We start from the raw sequence: 14,112 nt of genomic DNA, 5'->3' as shown, positions 1-14,112 counted from the left end.
GTTGTTGTTCGGTTGTTGTTTTATTTTTGCTGGACAGTGGACAACTGGTCTGTGGATCACTCTTCTATTATTCTTAAACACCGAACAGGCTTCTATCAGGTGTGATTTACACGGAAATATTTATGTTCAGATGAACACGAGTCACGATTTTTAAGTTATCAGTTTCTAGGTGAATTTTGAAGAAGGCGGTATCTTTGCCGCAATCATTTTTAACATACCAACCCAAAGATCTTTCAGTAAAGACATTTCGTGTACGTGCGTATTGAACATTAGAGGCGAGTTGACCTATTCAGTTGAGGTTCTTGAGGACAAGTGGACGAACTAAATGGATTTAAAACTCATCTCTGCAGTAACTAAAGCTAGACAGCTTAACTGTTTAATGAATCAGGGCTTACAAATTGCTTTGGTTATATTGGGAATTTTAGAGTTTTTGGTGCGTTGCAGTACGTAAGGTTTTGCTAGGTGAAAAAAAACAAAACAAAACTCAGCTTTGAGCTAAAACAAGAGAAAAATTAAGGCTAGGAGGTTTTCGTAAAAAACCTGTAGAGCGTCTTAAAAATTTAGGAGGTGCTTACTGTTAGCACAATTATTAGAGCATGAGAGGTCTATATAAGAATAGGATTTATCTCCTACAATTATATCTTTGGTGATTATCAAGGCTAAACATGCTTAAATCTCAAGTAAAACAGAAAGGGGAAAATATGTATAGAACCTTCCTAGAGTATCTCTTATGAACGATACCTTACGCATTTAATAAGTTACGGACAAGCGTAACTAGGACACTGAGCTACGTTTTATTACGGCGTACTCTTATGAATAATAACTCACCCAAAAAATCATGAAGTTCTTTATTTCGTTCGAATCGTTCATCGCGATCAGCGGTAAAAACGTTAAACGAAAGATTTGCTTTAATTCCACTGGATAAGCACCTAGGCGAGAGAATTAAAGCAAAAGTTGTTTTTATTTTCATTCGGAGAGTGGAATGTGGTCAGTGTCACGTAGCTACAGGTAATCTGAATCATTTTTAACATACCGAGCAGGTGACCTTTATAAAAGCATTTTGTGTGCGTGCCTATTTAACATTAGAGCCGTTCTGATCTATTCATTTGAGGTTCCTGAGGACAAGTGGATGAACTAAATGGATTTAAAACACATGTCTGCAGTAAGTAAAACTGAAAAGCTTAACTGTTAGATTTTACGGAATCAAGGCTCAGTATAGTTTGGGTTGGTTACTGGGAATTACGATCTTTTGGTGTTTTGCAGGACTTACTAGGTTTTACCGGGTGAAAAATGTCTGCTTTCACCTTCTAAGAAAAGAGAAAAATAATAATAATAATAATAATAATAATAATAATAATAATAATAATAATAATAATAATAATAATAATAATAATAATAATAATAATAATAATAATAACAATAACAATAACAACTTTATTCAAGTCTCAAATCTGGATAGCCGAGCACAAGTGCCCTACTAATTGATTGGGGAGACTAAAAAAAATATAAAGTTTTTACGCAGAGAATTCCATAGATTTGGCCCTAATCTAGCGATAGAATCCCGCACTACGTTTGTTCTGGATGGTTTAACATAGTAATTACTAGCAGAAGAGAACTTTGTGTTATGCGAGTGAATTTGATTTGAAGGGCGGTAGAGATTTTGAAGGTTTAAATGTACAGAGTCATGGGCAACATGAGGCACAAAGATCGAAACCGTCTCGAATTAATAAAGCAAATTATTTGGTAAGATATTAGAAGAAAAGAACAAAGGAAGGGTGTGATCTCTGTTAGGAAAAAAATGGCATCAGACGAAAGGCGCGCTTCTGCAAGAGTAAAATTTTACGCCAATTTGATTTCGCAACCTGTCTCCAGGCGATTATGCAGTGTGACAAGTACGGGGCAATCAGAGATCGATAAATAGTTAGTAAAGTACTCAGAGGGATAAAATGTCTCAATCTCGCTATAATACCAATAATTCTGCTAATCTTAGAGGCAACATAATCAATATGATATTTCCAAGTAAATTTCAGTATCAACCAGTGTTCCCATATATTTTACGTAATCCTGCAAGTCGTTCCAGGTGAGCTATGCTATTGGTGTTAAGATCAAATAAATTGATCTGCACGTGATAATAAATGTTTTTTTTTTGGTAGGGATGGAAGATAACATAGTTTGATTTCTTGGTGTATAATGTTTAATTTATTAGAATGAAACCAATCACTGACCTTTATCAATTCCGTGATAACAACTGTCTCTAGGGATTTTAGTACGAATCCCCTAATACGAGTTTTAATACGAGTACACTAAAACGACTGCGTGGGAGGCTAGCAATAACCTGACCCTGGAATATCTTCTTATTTTGCTTTTGACCTCCCTTAATTATCAGCGACCAGTTAATGACAAAATGGTAAGAAGTTCCCGGGGAGTTTGAATTTAGATAAGACGTGAAGACAGATTATCTCAGCAATAACTGCCAGTTTTGAAAATATATTTTACTTCTTGCACTGCGTCTGACCTTTCACAATTGTTTTCTTTTATTATTAATTATCACTGATGGTTTGCACTTGTAGGCTCGCGATCGTAAGACTGTTTTTTGTTAAAAAAAATGCTTTCCTTTTTTTTCTGCTAATCTTAGAGGCAACATAATCAATGTGATATTTCCAAGTAAATTTCAGTATCAATCACTGTCCCGATATGTTTACGTAATCCTGCATGTCGTTCCAGGTGAGCTACGCTAGCGGTGTTGGGATCAAATAAATTGATTTGCTTTTTGTAATTAATGGGTTTTTTTTCGGGTAGGGATGGAAGATAACATAGTTTGATTTCTCGGTGTTTAATGTTTAATTTATTAGAATGAAACCAATCACTGACTTTAATCAATTCCGTATTAACAACTGCCTCTAGGGATTTTAGTACGAATCCCCTGATACTAGTTTTAATACGAGTACCCTAAAACGACTACGTGGGAGGCTAGCAATAACCTGACCCTGGAATATCTCCTTATTTTGATTTTGACCTCCATTAATTATCAGCGACCAGTTAATCACAAACTGGTAAGAACCTCCCGGGAAGTTGATTTTAGATAAGACATGAAGACCGATTATCTCAGCAATAACTGCCAGTTTTGAAGGTTAATTTAACTACCTGCACTACGTCTGGCTTAACGTCAGACCTTTCACAGCTACAGAGGTAAGAGTTTAAGAGAAAATTCGTGCTTTGTAGCTGCAGAGTTCCACTCAAGGATTCAGTGTATTGAATAGTGATTGCCCTAATGTACAGTTGAACTCGAATTTCGGTGATGACAGAGAAAGGTTTTCGTATCACGAAAATGACGTGGGGAATATCAAAAAGTCAATCCGAGATCGATAAATTGGCTGTTTTGAGTGCCAACTCCTTGCGAACAGAAGTGGCCGAATTCTACCGGAAGTCATGGATCATCTATGGAGAGCAATCGAAAGCGTAAAAAATGTTTATTTTCTTTTTTAATTGAGACCCGAGTAATGTTAACACCTCTCTCCAACCATTGAGTCTCTGGTCAGTAATTTTAGTTTATTTACCTTTTCTCTTGCCAATACTCGCAAAGTTATCAGCTTGTTAGTTTAAACGGTCCTTTAGCTGTTGACATAGCATGTCAACTGGTGGCATGTTGAAAGATAGTCGCTACTCTCTGCCACGCACGTAACACTGAAAATCGCTGTTAGCGTTGTGAACAAAAGCCCATTAATCCACCAAAATACCTTGCAGTAGCAACCTGGGTGGTAACCTTTGTTAAAGGTGCTGCGAAGTAATCTGAACCGAGGCCTTCATGGAGCGGAAATTGATATTCGTTAAAAAGCGATGTATTTAGCACTAGAACCGTAGTGATCTTCCCAGTAGACGTGGGAAACAAGAGTGCAGACTAAATGCATGCACGGCTTAAATTTTCGGTAAGTGAAGATGCTTTAAGTTTTGCAAGGAAGCTTATCACGGGCATGGGGATATTTCCGAAGCCCCTTTTTTATACGAGAGGTTCTTTAGATTTAATTATCTCCGTTGCGAGAAACGTTTTCTGGCTTCCCTCGGCGTGAACTTGCGCTAGTTGCAGTAATTTTTGTTAACTTCACCTCACTTGGATGCGGAGTCCGTTAGATAAATCACGAGCGAGAAACTCCACTAAGCACACTAAACCACTCGCCAAGTTGAACCGGAAAAAGACCTCTTTGATAAGGTACGTAATGCTCAAAAGTTCTACCTGCTCGTCTTTAAGTAGGTGGAGTCTGAAAACAAATTTGAACAATGCTCGAACTCGTAACAAGAGAGAAAACGCTATGCTCGTCGATTCTCGCAAATGCTTGCACTGAAGACCATCTATGATATTCGCATTTAAAATGTTTTTTTTCAGTCCTAGCTAAGTTTATTGACAGCTGTCCAGTGTTCAGAAGACTTTTCTAGTCCGCGGTTAGGTTCACTATCATTTCGATTTTTGGTGGCAGCTATCCAGTTTGCAGAATAATAGTGAGGTCTCATTTCGAGATTATTTGTTGTTGCTCATAAGTGGTGCGTACGCGCGAATGAATTTTTTCCGCTTTTATATTGATTTTAAAAATATAACAAGTTAAGCAGAGAAAAAAAAAAAAAAAAAAAAGAAAACCGTGCTTGGAAGGCAACTTCTCTTTCCATAAAAAAGGACAACAGCACTGAGACATTCTCGTGTTGAATTCATCAGCCTCTGAAACAATTTCTTTAGTTACCAAAGAACTATGGTTCGACCCTCTTGATTGAAACACGCACCTTAATCACGCGAGGCGTTGGAATCGCGTCAGATGCAAACTGAAGGGTTCAAGGCTCAGCCAGATAACTACAGCCTTATTATCCTCCACTTTATCAGAACAAAAACATCACGAAATGTTTTTGGAGATAACAAGGTTTTACGTTGCACGCAATATAAGTTCACCCGAGCAGTGACCATTGCACGCAACGGAAGGAGCACATCCATAAGTCTGCCTCTTCCAATTCTAAATACAAGGAAATGTAAGTAATACCTTCATTAACTGGAACCAAGACTGTGCGATCATTGACAAGTTGTTTGAAAAGACCCGTGGGATAAAAACTGACATGTTCGCCAACTCTTGAGCTCTAATATCGAAATGTATATTCTCCACACTGTTTTACGTATATTTCTAGAGGCACAAGTTGGGAGAGTCTGTTTTAATGCATCAGTCATTTCCAGCACTGCACACTCCCCCAAGACTAACCAGCCCTGTGGGCATTCGGATTTTTTGTAAAACTAGGTCGGCTAATGCCCCATGTCTGGGACTGAACGAGCTGTTCAATTGCCCGGCACAGTACAGGAAAAAAAAAGCCGTGCGTGAACTTTGGGATTATCATTTCTGAGACTCGGGAAAGTGAATTTTGTGCACCCTAGTTGCCTAGTTTCGGCCCATTCTTCTCTTATTTACAGCTCTTCAAAGCGCGATCGCATTCGAATTTGCCGCTTCAGTCGCTATGAATTATTCATGATGTCCAGGCATTCTGCGCGATGTTTGATTCTTTCTTGGCTTATGACTTACCTATAGTGTGATCAAAGCTAAACAAGGCCAAGCTAGGTCTCAGAGGGTCCTATGTTTCCATATTGCTCTAGTCATTACTGTGGATCTACCATCTCATTTTTGTCCTCCCTAGAACACATGCTCTGAAAAAATTTCTTCAGTAGTTACCAAAGAACTATAACTATATAAGGTTTAAACGCCTTGATTGAAAAATGTGTTTTAAAAGCGTTTGAAACTTGTCAGCTGCAACTGACGGATTCCCGCACCGGATGATGATAGCCTAACCCCCCACTAGAGTTCGAATGTCATTTCTTTTGACAGCGGTATTAAAAAAAATGCACGAAGAAATATTTCTGGAGATTAGCAGCTTTAACGTTGCCTATCTCGCAGGCACGCAATAAACTCATTACGGAACAGCGGCTATTGCAGGCCATCTTTTCCAAGGAGCTCTTGTTTATAAATACATTGATTACAGTTCGTCACAAGTCTTTGTCTCTAATCTGAGGAGGTTCGAGAGGAATCCCATACTACTTTGCATATTACCCATGATTCCGTGCGCTGATGAAATGTATTATCGTTTTACTCGTGATGTCATCATTCGAATGAGTCGGAGAGCAGTGAACATCATGGCGGCCTGTTTTCGAACATTGAAAGAGAATCAAGCATCTTATTTCAAGAATTATCGGCTTCTTTACATCCATTGTGTCGCGAAAGATGATTTCGAGATTAGCTTGGCTTATCCAGCGTGTGTAAAGATGATTTGTCGAGAAATTCATGTAAGTTTCGTCGACAAAATGAACGAAAGAGGAGTTGCGCTGGTGCCACGGACTGTCGATGAGCGCAATGTTGATGATATCTTTAAAGACGCTGCAAGCCCAGTATTAATTCGCATCAATTCGTCTTAAATTTCTGAGACGGCGATTTTAAGCATGAAGTGGAGCCAAACAAACGTGATTTCTTCGTTCGACTTCCGCGTGGAACAAGTTCTTGGCGGCATTCTCGTTTTTCATGAGGCATCGATGGTGTTATCGGCTTAAAGACGCAGAATGCCTTTTACCGATAGAAGAATGACTTTCCATAAGACCTGAAAAGTAAAATATAAAGACAGATGATTCTAAAATACCGAACAACAACATCGGAAAACTTTGCAACCAGAATGTGCTTCAAGAACGTTTCTCATACTTCTCTTCTAAAAGCATCTCAAGCTTTCTTGAAGGTCCAATAATTCAAAGACGATTTCGACGGTAAAGCGTGGAGCCTTTTTGCGACTTTTACAATAAAAAGCTACTAGAGAGGTAAAATTAACTTCAACTGAAGTTACAGCCACTGTTACTCTGTTATTGTTCAAAAAGATGCTTTTCTACCGAGCGAATTTTACATAACAAAAGAAAACCACGCATCCGTGAACCGGTCCCGCTTCTCGCCTCCCATTGGGCATTCCATGCAATCGCAGTGACTCAATAATGATTTACATACAATAAAAAACATCTCAACGCTTGAGAACAAAAGAAATTTAGTCCACCTACCTTCCGGAATATTAGAAATCAACCAAAAACGAAGAAGGCCAACCGATTTCCCGTAACTTGCCGCCATTTTGAAACACGAGACGAGATTTTAGCATTGTTGCTGCATTGTGGGATTCCTGTCGAACCGTCTCTAATACTTCTTAGAATGAAAGAAGTCAGCCTTTCCTACCCATTTTGTCCCCCTCCACCCTCCCCTCAGGAAGGCCTCATGCTACGGTTACCTGATGGGAAACTTTTTCGGAAAACTGAAAAAAAAAGCTTTCCGAACACGGCACAAAGTGCCGAGAGGAAACAATTGTATCAAAAGTTCGCATGACATTTTTTCCTTTTACACATAAGACTAGTGCGCAAGTTTGTCCCTAAAAAATGTATTTGTCTGCTAAAATTTAGACACGAGTAACAAAGATAGTCACTGAAACTTGTCACAGATGGCTGCTGCAAGGAGGATAGTATCGAGCTAGCTGTTGTTGTTTTAAATTTAATTTTTGTCATCTCGTAACTGAATCAAAAAAATCTCTAAATTCATCGAGATAACTCTTTAAAAACAGTAAATTTGACGTTTAAACGTCCCTTTAAAGTTTTAAAACCAGCGAAAAACTCTGCCGTAATTCACTTACCTCTAAACAGTGTCCTTGACGATGAAACCTGAACCTCAAACGTGACGGTAGGATCGGAGTCACGTGACTTTTAGAATTTTGCTGTTTGCAGGAAACGAAAACAAACTTCAATCTTAAGGTCCCTATTAACTTGAAAATTTCACGGGCGGTGTTGTATTTTTCTATTCTCAGGCTGTGGTCGTGTTTTTGTTGACGGCCTGTTTGGAGGTCAACGCTAAACCTCAGACCTCATATTATCTTAGCTCCGTCTTCAGAGAAGAGCGTTTGAATTGCGCAAATGGGAGTGCCCTTGGAGTCTATTGTACAGCTTCTTCTGGAGAGCGCCGATGTACATTAAAATGGGAAAGATTCACCAACACTGGTAAGTACACGCACATGACTGGTGAGCCCCACAAACTTGTGTGCTCGAAGTTGAGGACGGTGCTTCCTTTAAGAGATATTTTTGTACAGTTTATGACTATGCGCAAAAGAGGATCACCCTCTCTTTCTATGCGTGAAACGTAGATCTTACGAGGGTTATTGGGATTCAAAAAGGAAATTGTCAGCCAATGACGGAGCGCAGTTAAGTAAAACCAAAGCAACTGACTCCGCATCTCAATTGAAAGCCACTATAGTGCGCACGTAATGTACAGTACCCCGTCCTGAGATCATCTCACAAGGATAGAAGAGTCGGAGAATATAATTGTCCAACCTCCGTCTCCAAACGATTATGGTGTAATAGAAGCCTTGAAATATGTTTTTAACAACAATTAAATACTATTTTAAGGATTTCAGATAATGAATTTCAAAGGAGGGCGGTGTATTCAATTTACTGACCCACGCAGCGGAATTCAGTACGCACTGAAAGCAGCAAAAGAAAATCAAGATTGGAAACTTGTGTTTGAGGTGAGTCACGCTCATGAACAAAAACTCTGTTCTTTTCTACTTTACCGTTAAGTTCTAAAAAACAAAAATCTGACGGAGCCCTCCTAATTTAAGGGGTATCTTAAGGAATGTTTCATAACAATAGTCTATAGTTATTCCAGCAAAGGACTATTATAAAGAATAATACGTTGAAAACATCTTAATTTAGGAGAGGTGGGCTTCGCGTATTAGGCCCATTGGCCCTGTGGCTTTTGGGCGAAAGTGACAGTCAACTTCGAGCCTTGGTTTAGCTAATGTCAATGTCACAGAGGGCAGTGTGAGCTCATCATTCAGTGTTGAACCCTATTCGGTTATTCAAAACAAATCAGGCAAGATTTGCCTGATCTGGTTACTTTGAAAAGTTTGGGGCATATTGGCTGTGACTTCGAGTCACCACTGACAGCTAATATGAAATGCGAGAATCTGCACCACTTGGTTGCAACTAATTTCACAAATTGAGCGCTCAGTTTTGGCTAATTCATGGATCAGTGATACAAACCTCTTCCAGACACTATTGGGAACTTTTGGCCAGACGTTCTCGTAAAATATAAAACACAAGGGAGGGTGTTTCATCAAATTACCAGACACCGAGAAGTGGATTAATAAACAGTTTTTCAACCAACTTTTAGGTGCTTGAAAGAAACAGTCTTTGGAGTGTGTGATAATTCTTGGAGAAATTTAAAGAAAAAGCTCACCAATTTTATGATAATTAAGATCATATTTTCAAACTTCCTTTACGGTAGTAATCTACTTTTTTTTTTCGTCATGAACTAGTAATGACTTTGAGGGGATTAAATATTGACGGTTAAAATACTTATACCCTATGTTTTTGAATTCCCGGTAATTTATCTCTTGACGGTGAAATTTTTATTCGTTTGATGGTTGACAAGTGAACACTTCGGTCACTAGAAGAGTACCTAGAAGAGCACTGATTAGTTTCTAACATTTTTTAAGTACGTTTAATAACATTTCCACTTGCATTCACAGCAACACCAATGCAGAAGTACAAGTGAGCAGGCTTTTGTGTTCATGGAGAGGTTTGTTAGGGACGGCAACAAAGGACGATTCGTATACCAACCCACTCTTGTTAATGCAACGATGTGTATTGGAGTAACCCGTGACTGCAGTGAAAACGTATCTCTTATAGAGACAGATGACATTCTTTCAGAAATATCTTGTAGATTTATAAGGGAGAAACGTCAGTTATCCTAAGAATTGGTTCGTGAAGGCCCAGAAAAAGCTATTGCGAACAGTTTATAATTATGGAGCATTCTTAATGAGTCATGTTTTCCCGCATATTACAAAAAATATAATTTCGTAAATTGTTAGTGAGAGGCCATGCAATTTACGAGTTGCCTTTGGAATAGGCTCTTATGCTACAAAAGGTTTATGCTAGCCTTAAACATGTAGAAGACGAATTAAGGAGGGTCTCAATTGGGGGGGGGGGGGGGGGGGGCAGCTTTGTTCTCCGAATCGCTTCGATTTAAAGTTACCGAGCAATTAGTTGAAAAAAAGAGAAGGCCAACAAGGATTTTTGGGGCAGAATCGAATCTCTTGGTCCCTCTAAATGTTGTAAAGATACATTTCAGAGGGCGTGTCATTAAAAGCGACCTTTGATGCTTCCGTTTAATTTTCGTTTGAGTTTGGGCTTCGAATAGATTACAATTCATGACATTTTCCGTTTACACGGTATGAAGGAGATCTGGTAATTCCTTTTAAAACCTTTTTTTAAAACTAAACTGACTCACACACAGAATGGAACAGACACTCGAGTCAACTGCAAAAATAATTAAATACTACTGGACAACTTGTGAAAGCCAGGCCAGTTTTGAGAGAAAAGTGATATTATGTTTTAAGTCTGGTGAATAAATGATAGAGGTATTTTGTTTCAGTGAGTGACATAGGAGTCGAACCTTTGATCACCCTATTACTAGTTCAGATGCTCTACTGCTAAGCTATGCAGACTCTTGGCAGCTTGGCTAATAAACGACTGCAGATTAAGTAACGTTTTTAGAAAAAAGTGATGTTATGTTTTGTCTGGTGAATAAATGATAGAGGTATTTTGTCTCAGTCAGTGACGCAGGAGTCGAACTTTTGACCACCCTATTACTAGTTCAGATGCTCTACGGCTGAGGTATACAGACTCGTGGCAGCCAGGCCAATAAACGACTGTAGACTAAGTAATGTTTAAAAGACGAGCAGGAGTGTCTTATCGGGTCAAAACCACGAGGTACGGCCGAGTGGTTTTAGACCCAATAAAACATGTGCTGCGAGTTTTTTGAACGGCTTCTAAAACATTCCTGGAAAAGCGTGTTTCAATAGAGTTCATAACAATTATGCTTTTGTGAACTTTGGAAATTAGCATTCGAGAAAAATACCACATACTAACCGGGCCCCGATTGTTCAAAAGCCGATTAACGCTAAACATCCGTGCATGATTAAAAGTTAAGGGAGATCTTTCATTTTGCTAACTAAAAATGTTTCTAAAAGCTAATTTAAGGGCCTAGGGAAAAGTATAAGTCAAAACTAAGGGACCCAATGCCTTTAGAAACATCCTTATTCATTAATAATTAAACTTGAATCCAAGTTCACGTTAACCCAGGATTAGCCTAATCGGGCTTTGAAGAACTGGACCCGGATGGATAACTAACTACTGCAAAGCGTTTCAATGAAAAGCACGCAATCTTCAAGTTGCTAATGAAATAGAGAAAACAATTTACTAGTTTTACTGTATACGGCAGTCAAACGAAGCTATTAATTATTAATTTTCACGAAAATTGAACAACTGTTGGGCATTGAAAATGCTCAAGACACCTTGTTAAGTGCCAATATCCCAGCAAAGCTTGCGGGAAAATATCTCTGTGACCAAAATTTGAATATTATTGACATAGACAGCATAGATACATGTATCCTAAGCGCTTTCCGATCCGAAGCGTTGATTAAGTGTAAAGGTACTGCTTGGTACGCTTATATTAAAAATACTATTGTTGTGAAGCTAATGTAAGGGTGCATTTTCGACTTTAATTTTAGAATACAGTTGTTATTACCTTTCGGTAGTTTTGATAGATATTTTCCAGATTATTTGACATTCTCTTGTTGTTCAAAGATTAGAGATGACAGCTGTGCTGTGGACAGGTTTGCTACTTCCCGTGAGTAACATTGGCTTGGACCTCCTAGAATATTGAGATCAAGGCAAAACACTCAAGGATTTTATCAGCTTGATTGGTTTCCCTTTCTATCTATTTTCTTAGAATAGTTGTGTTTCTCTTTCTGGTTAGTCAGGTGTATTTTGACAGAAACCAGCTCTTATCTCTGGTTGGGACCATCTAGCCTTGGTTGAATTACGGTCGTAAACATGTTTACAGCATACTATAAAGTAAGGCGTGATTTGAGTGATACTCGTAGAATAGAGTAGAATTGTCGTAGAGTTGACGTAAGGAATATTCTGTTCGTTAAAGAATAAAGAAGAGCTACAAAGATTCCTGGTGCCTCTCTGCTGTTCCACGCTAGTGTTCTACACTATTTCTCAGATAATACTGTACTTAGCGTAGTCCACCTTTTAATTGACTGGTTGTAAAGCTGCTTCTGAGGGGTGAGGTAAGCATCTCTAAAGGGGCCCTAGAGATGAACCCTTAGGGGGTAGGCAGGGTCTCCATATATGCACATTGTCGGCTGCCCTGTTGTTGAAAATGCATATTGTTCAAGATCTTGTAGTAGTCCAGAATCTTTGAGCATACTGGCATCATGCGTTTCCGTGGATAGTTTCTGCGTATACTTCTAAAGCACGAGGGCTCAGCAGTGTGTGATTCCATTGTGTTATGAGATGATTGCGAATATTGTAAATGTAATCGAGGACATGATTTCTAGCCATACTAAAAACGGGAACTGGACGTCCAAAACGGTAAATGAGGTCTCCATATCTACAGGGATATGCAAGTCGCTTCAGGAGCATACAAAGCCTTCCATACCATCTTCAGCGCTCCTCTGAGAAAGTTGAAATGAACGTGCAATCCTAAGAGCTTGAGCCAGTGTTGGAAGATCCCTTTTCCTAACTCTAAATTCGGTTTTGCATTCGTCGTCGTTCATGTTTCCAAGTGAAAGCGATTGTACGAAAAATAAGCAAAATCCGGGTTTCGTGAAGAAAACAACTCGTACAAGATTATAAAATCCTCATCAGTAATAAGATCAGCATCGTAGTATCTGACTAAACTCTTTAAAACTGGCCATAACAGAACAGATTCAAAAGTGTATCAGGAATTGAGAATGGGCGCGTCCTGTAAAAACAGCATCCGTGCTTAACGAATTAAAATTTGGCAGGAGAGCGACGACGTCAGACCCAGGCCTTCGCGGATCTGACCACGGCGTCGTCCTCAAAGTCTCTCGTGATTAAGCTCCCTATTACGACCGTGGGTCCGTGGCAGGAGAAATCTGCGCTATTTTTAGTTTTATTCATACTGACTATACGCAAATTCTGTAGAGTTAAAATCGTGGATCGAAGATATATCAATTTGATATTTTGTTATTTTCTTAATTTTATACGGATATTTTTACAAATATGAACACAGTTGGAATAGGCCATTTTACAGTTGGGTGTTTAGTGACCTGGCCTAGGATTGGGAGCGAGGCTGGGGGTGACCTTGTTTTGATACAAACCTCACTGTTTTTCATATGTAAATGCAAACTAGTTAGCATAAGAAGAGAATGATCTACATATGAAAAGAAGTGAGCTTTGTATCAAAACAGGGTCACCCCCAGCCTCGCTTCCTATCCAAGGCCAAGTCACTAAGCACGAACTGTAAAATGGGCTATTCTCTCAAGCGACCAATTCCAAACCATGACCAAATGAAAGAATGTTTGACTTAACCGGACGAGTTGAAACGTGGTTAATAGTGACTTCGTGCCTTTCAAGTTTAGAAGGATTTAACGGCATATGCTCACATTTTTCAGCAATTATTATTTGTATTTTATATTTTCTTTCCATAGTTCCAGTTTATACATCTACGTGGTAAAGGAAAATGACTGATTATGGTTTTACAGTACAGAAGTGCAAGGGTCTCGCTTTAATTATGGATAGCACGCTGATATTTTGATTCCCAGTAGAATATTTCGTTCTTAACGGTGTTCATGGGCATGGAGAGAAGACAATGAAATAGAGAAAAACAGCATGAATATTTATTTACACTGCAAAGCCGATTGTTAATTTTAAGACAAGGTTGTCAGGGAATAAGAACGGACCTTTAACAAGATTTTCTAAGGGCTTTAAATAAAATAACAAATACACCCCAGTCATTCAATGAATATTTGAATTTTTATCCGCTTTATAAAAGCCCCGACTGTTGTAATGTTATTGACTAGGGACCCCACGGGATTCTGGGTCCCTGACTGTTTTTTATGGCCACCCCGCGAACTGTTTTGGTGACCATGTTTGAGTTCAGTGCGAGAGCACGTGTTTGGCAGTTTTCACTTCGTTTCTTTCTTGAGAATAGTTAAAGCTAAGGTTTAGAACTGTGTTAGAAACAGACTTACAACACCAACTAA

The 14,112-nt window shown here is 38.9% G+C and overlaps 1 protein-coding gene and 1 long non-coding RNA gene across 2 annotated transcripts; both read left to right on the top strand.

Annotated features, from left to right (window-relative positions):
* Positions 1-282: 282 nt before the first annotated feature.
* On the top strand, positions 283-9,981 carry LOC146463975 (uncharacterized). The gene is made up of 4 exons (XM_085083765.1): positions 283-349; positions 7,843-8,032; positions 8,438-8,556; positions 9,562-9,981. The coding sequence occupies exons 1-4, from the start codon at positions 326-328 to the stop codon at positions 9,784-9,786; spliced, it is 558 nt and encodes a 185-aa protein (XP_084939891.1). The 5' UTR covers positions 283-325; the 3' UTR covers positions 9,787-9,981.
* A 145-nt stretch (positions 9,982-10,126) lies between these two features.
* On the top strand, positions 10,127-11,626 carry LOC146463974 (uncharacterized). The gene is made up of 2 exons (XR_014856736.1): positions 10,127-10,575; positions 10,756-11,626. It is a non-coding gene; the product is annotated as an uncharacterized LOC146463974 (long non-coding RNA).
* Positions 11,627-14,112: the final 2,486 nt, after the last annotated feature.

Source organism: Pavona decussata, unplaced genomic scaffold, assembly GCF_977016875.1.
Source record: "Pavona decussata unplaced genomic scaffold, jaPavDecu1.1 SCAFFOLD_170, whole genome shotgun sequence".
In the NCBI taxonomy this organism is placed as follows: Eukaryota; Metazoa; Cnidaria; class Anthozoa; order Scleractinia; family Agariciidae; genus Pavona; species Pavona decussata.
The sequence above is the reverse complement of the archived record's forward strand: the minus strand, read 5'-3'. Positions and strand labels throughout refer to the sequence as shown.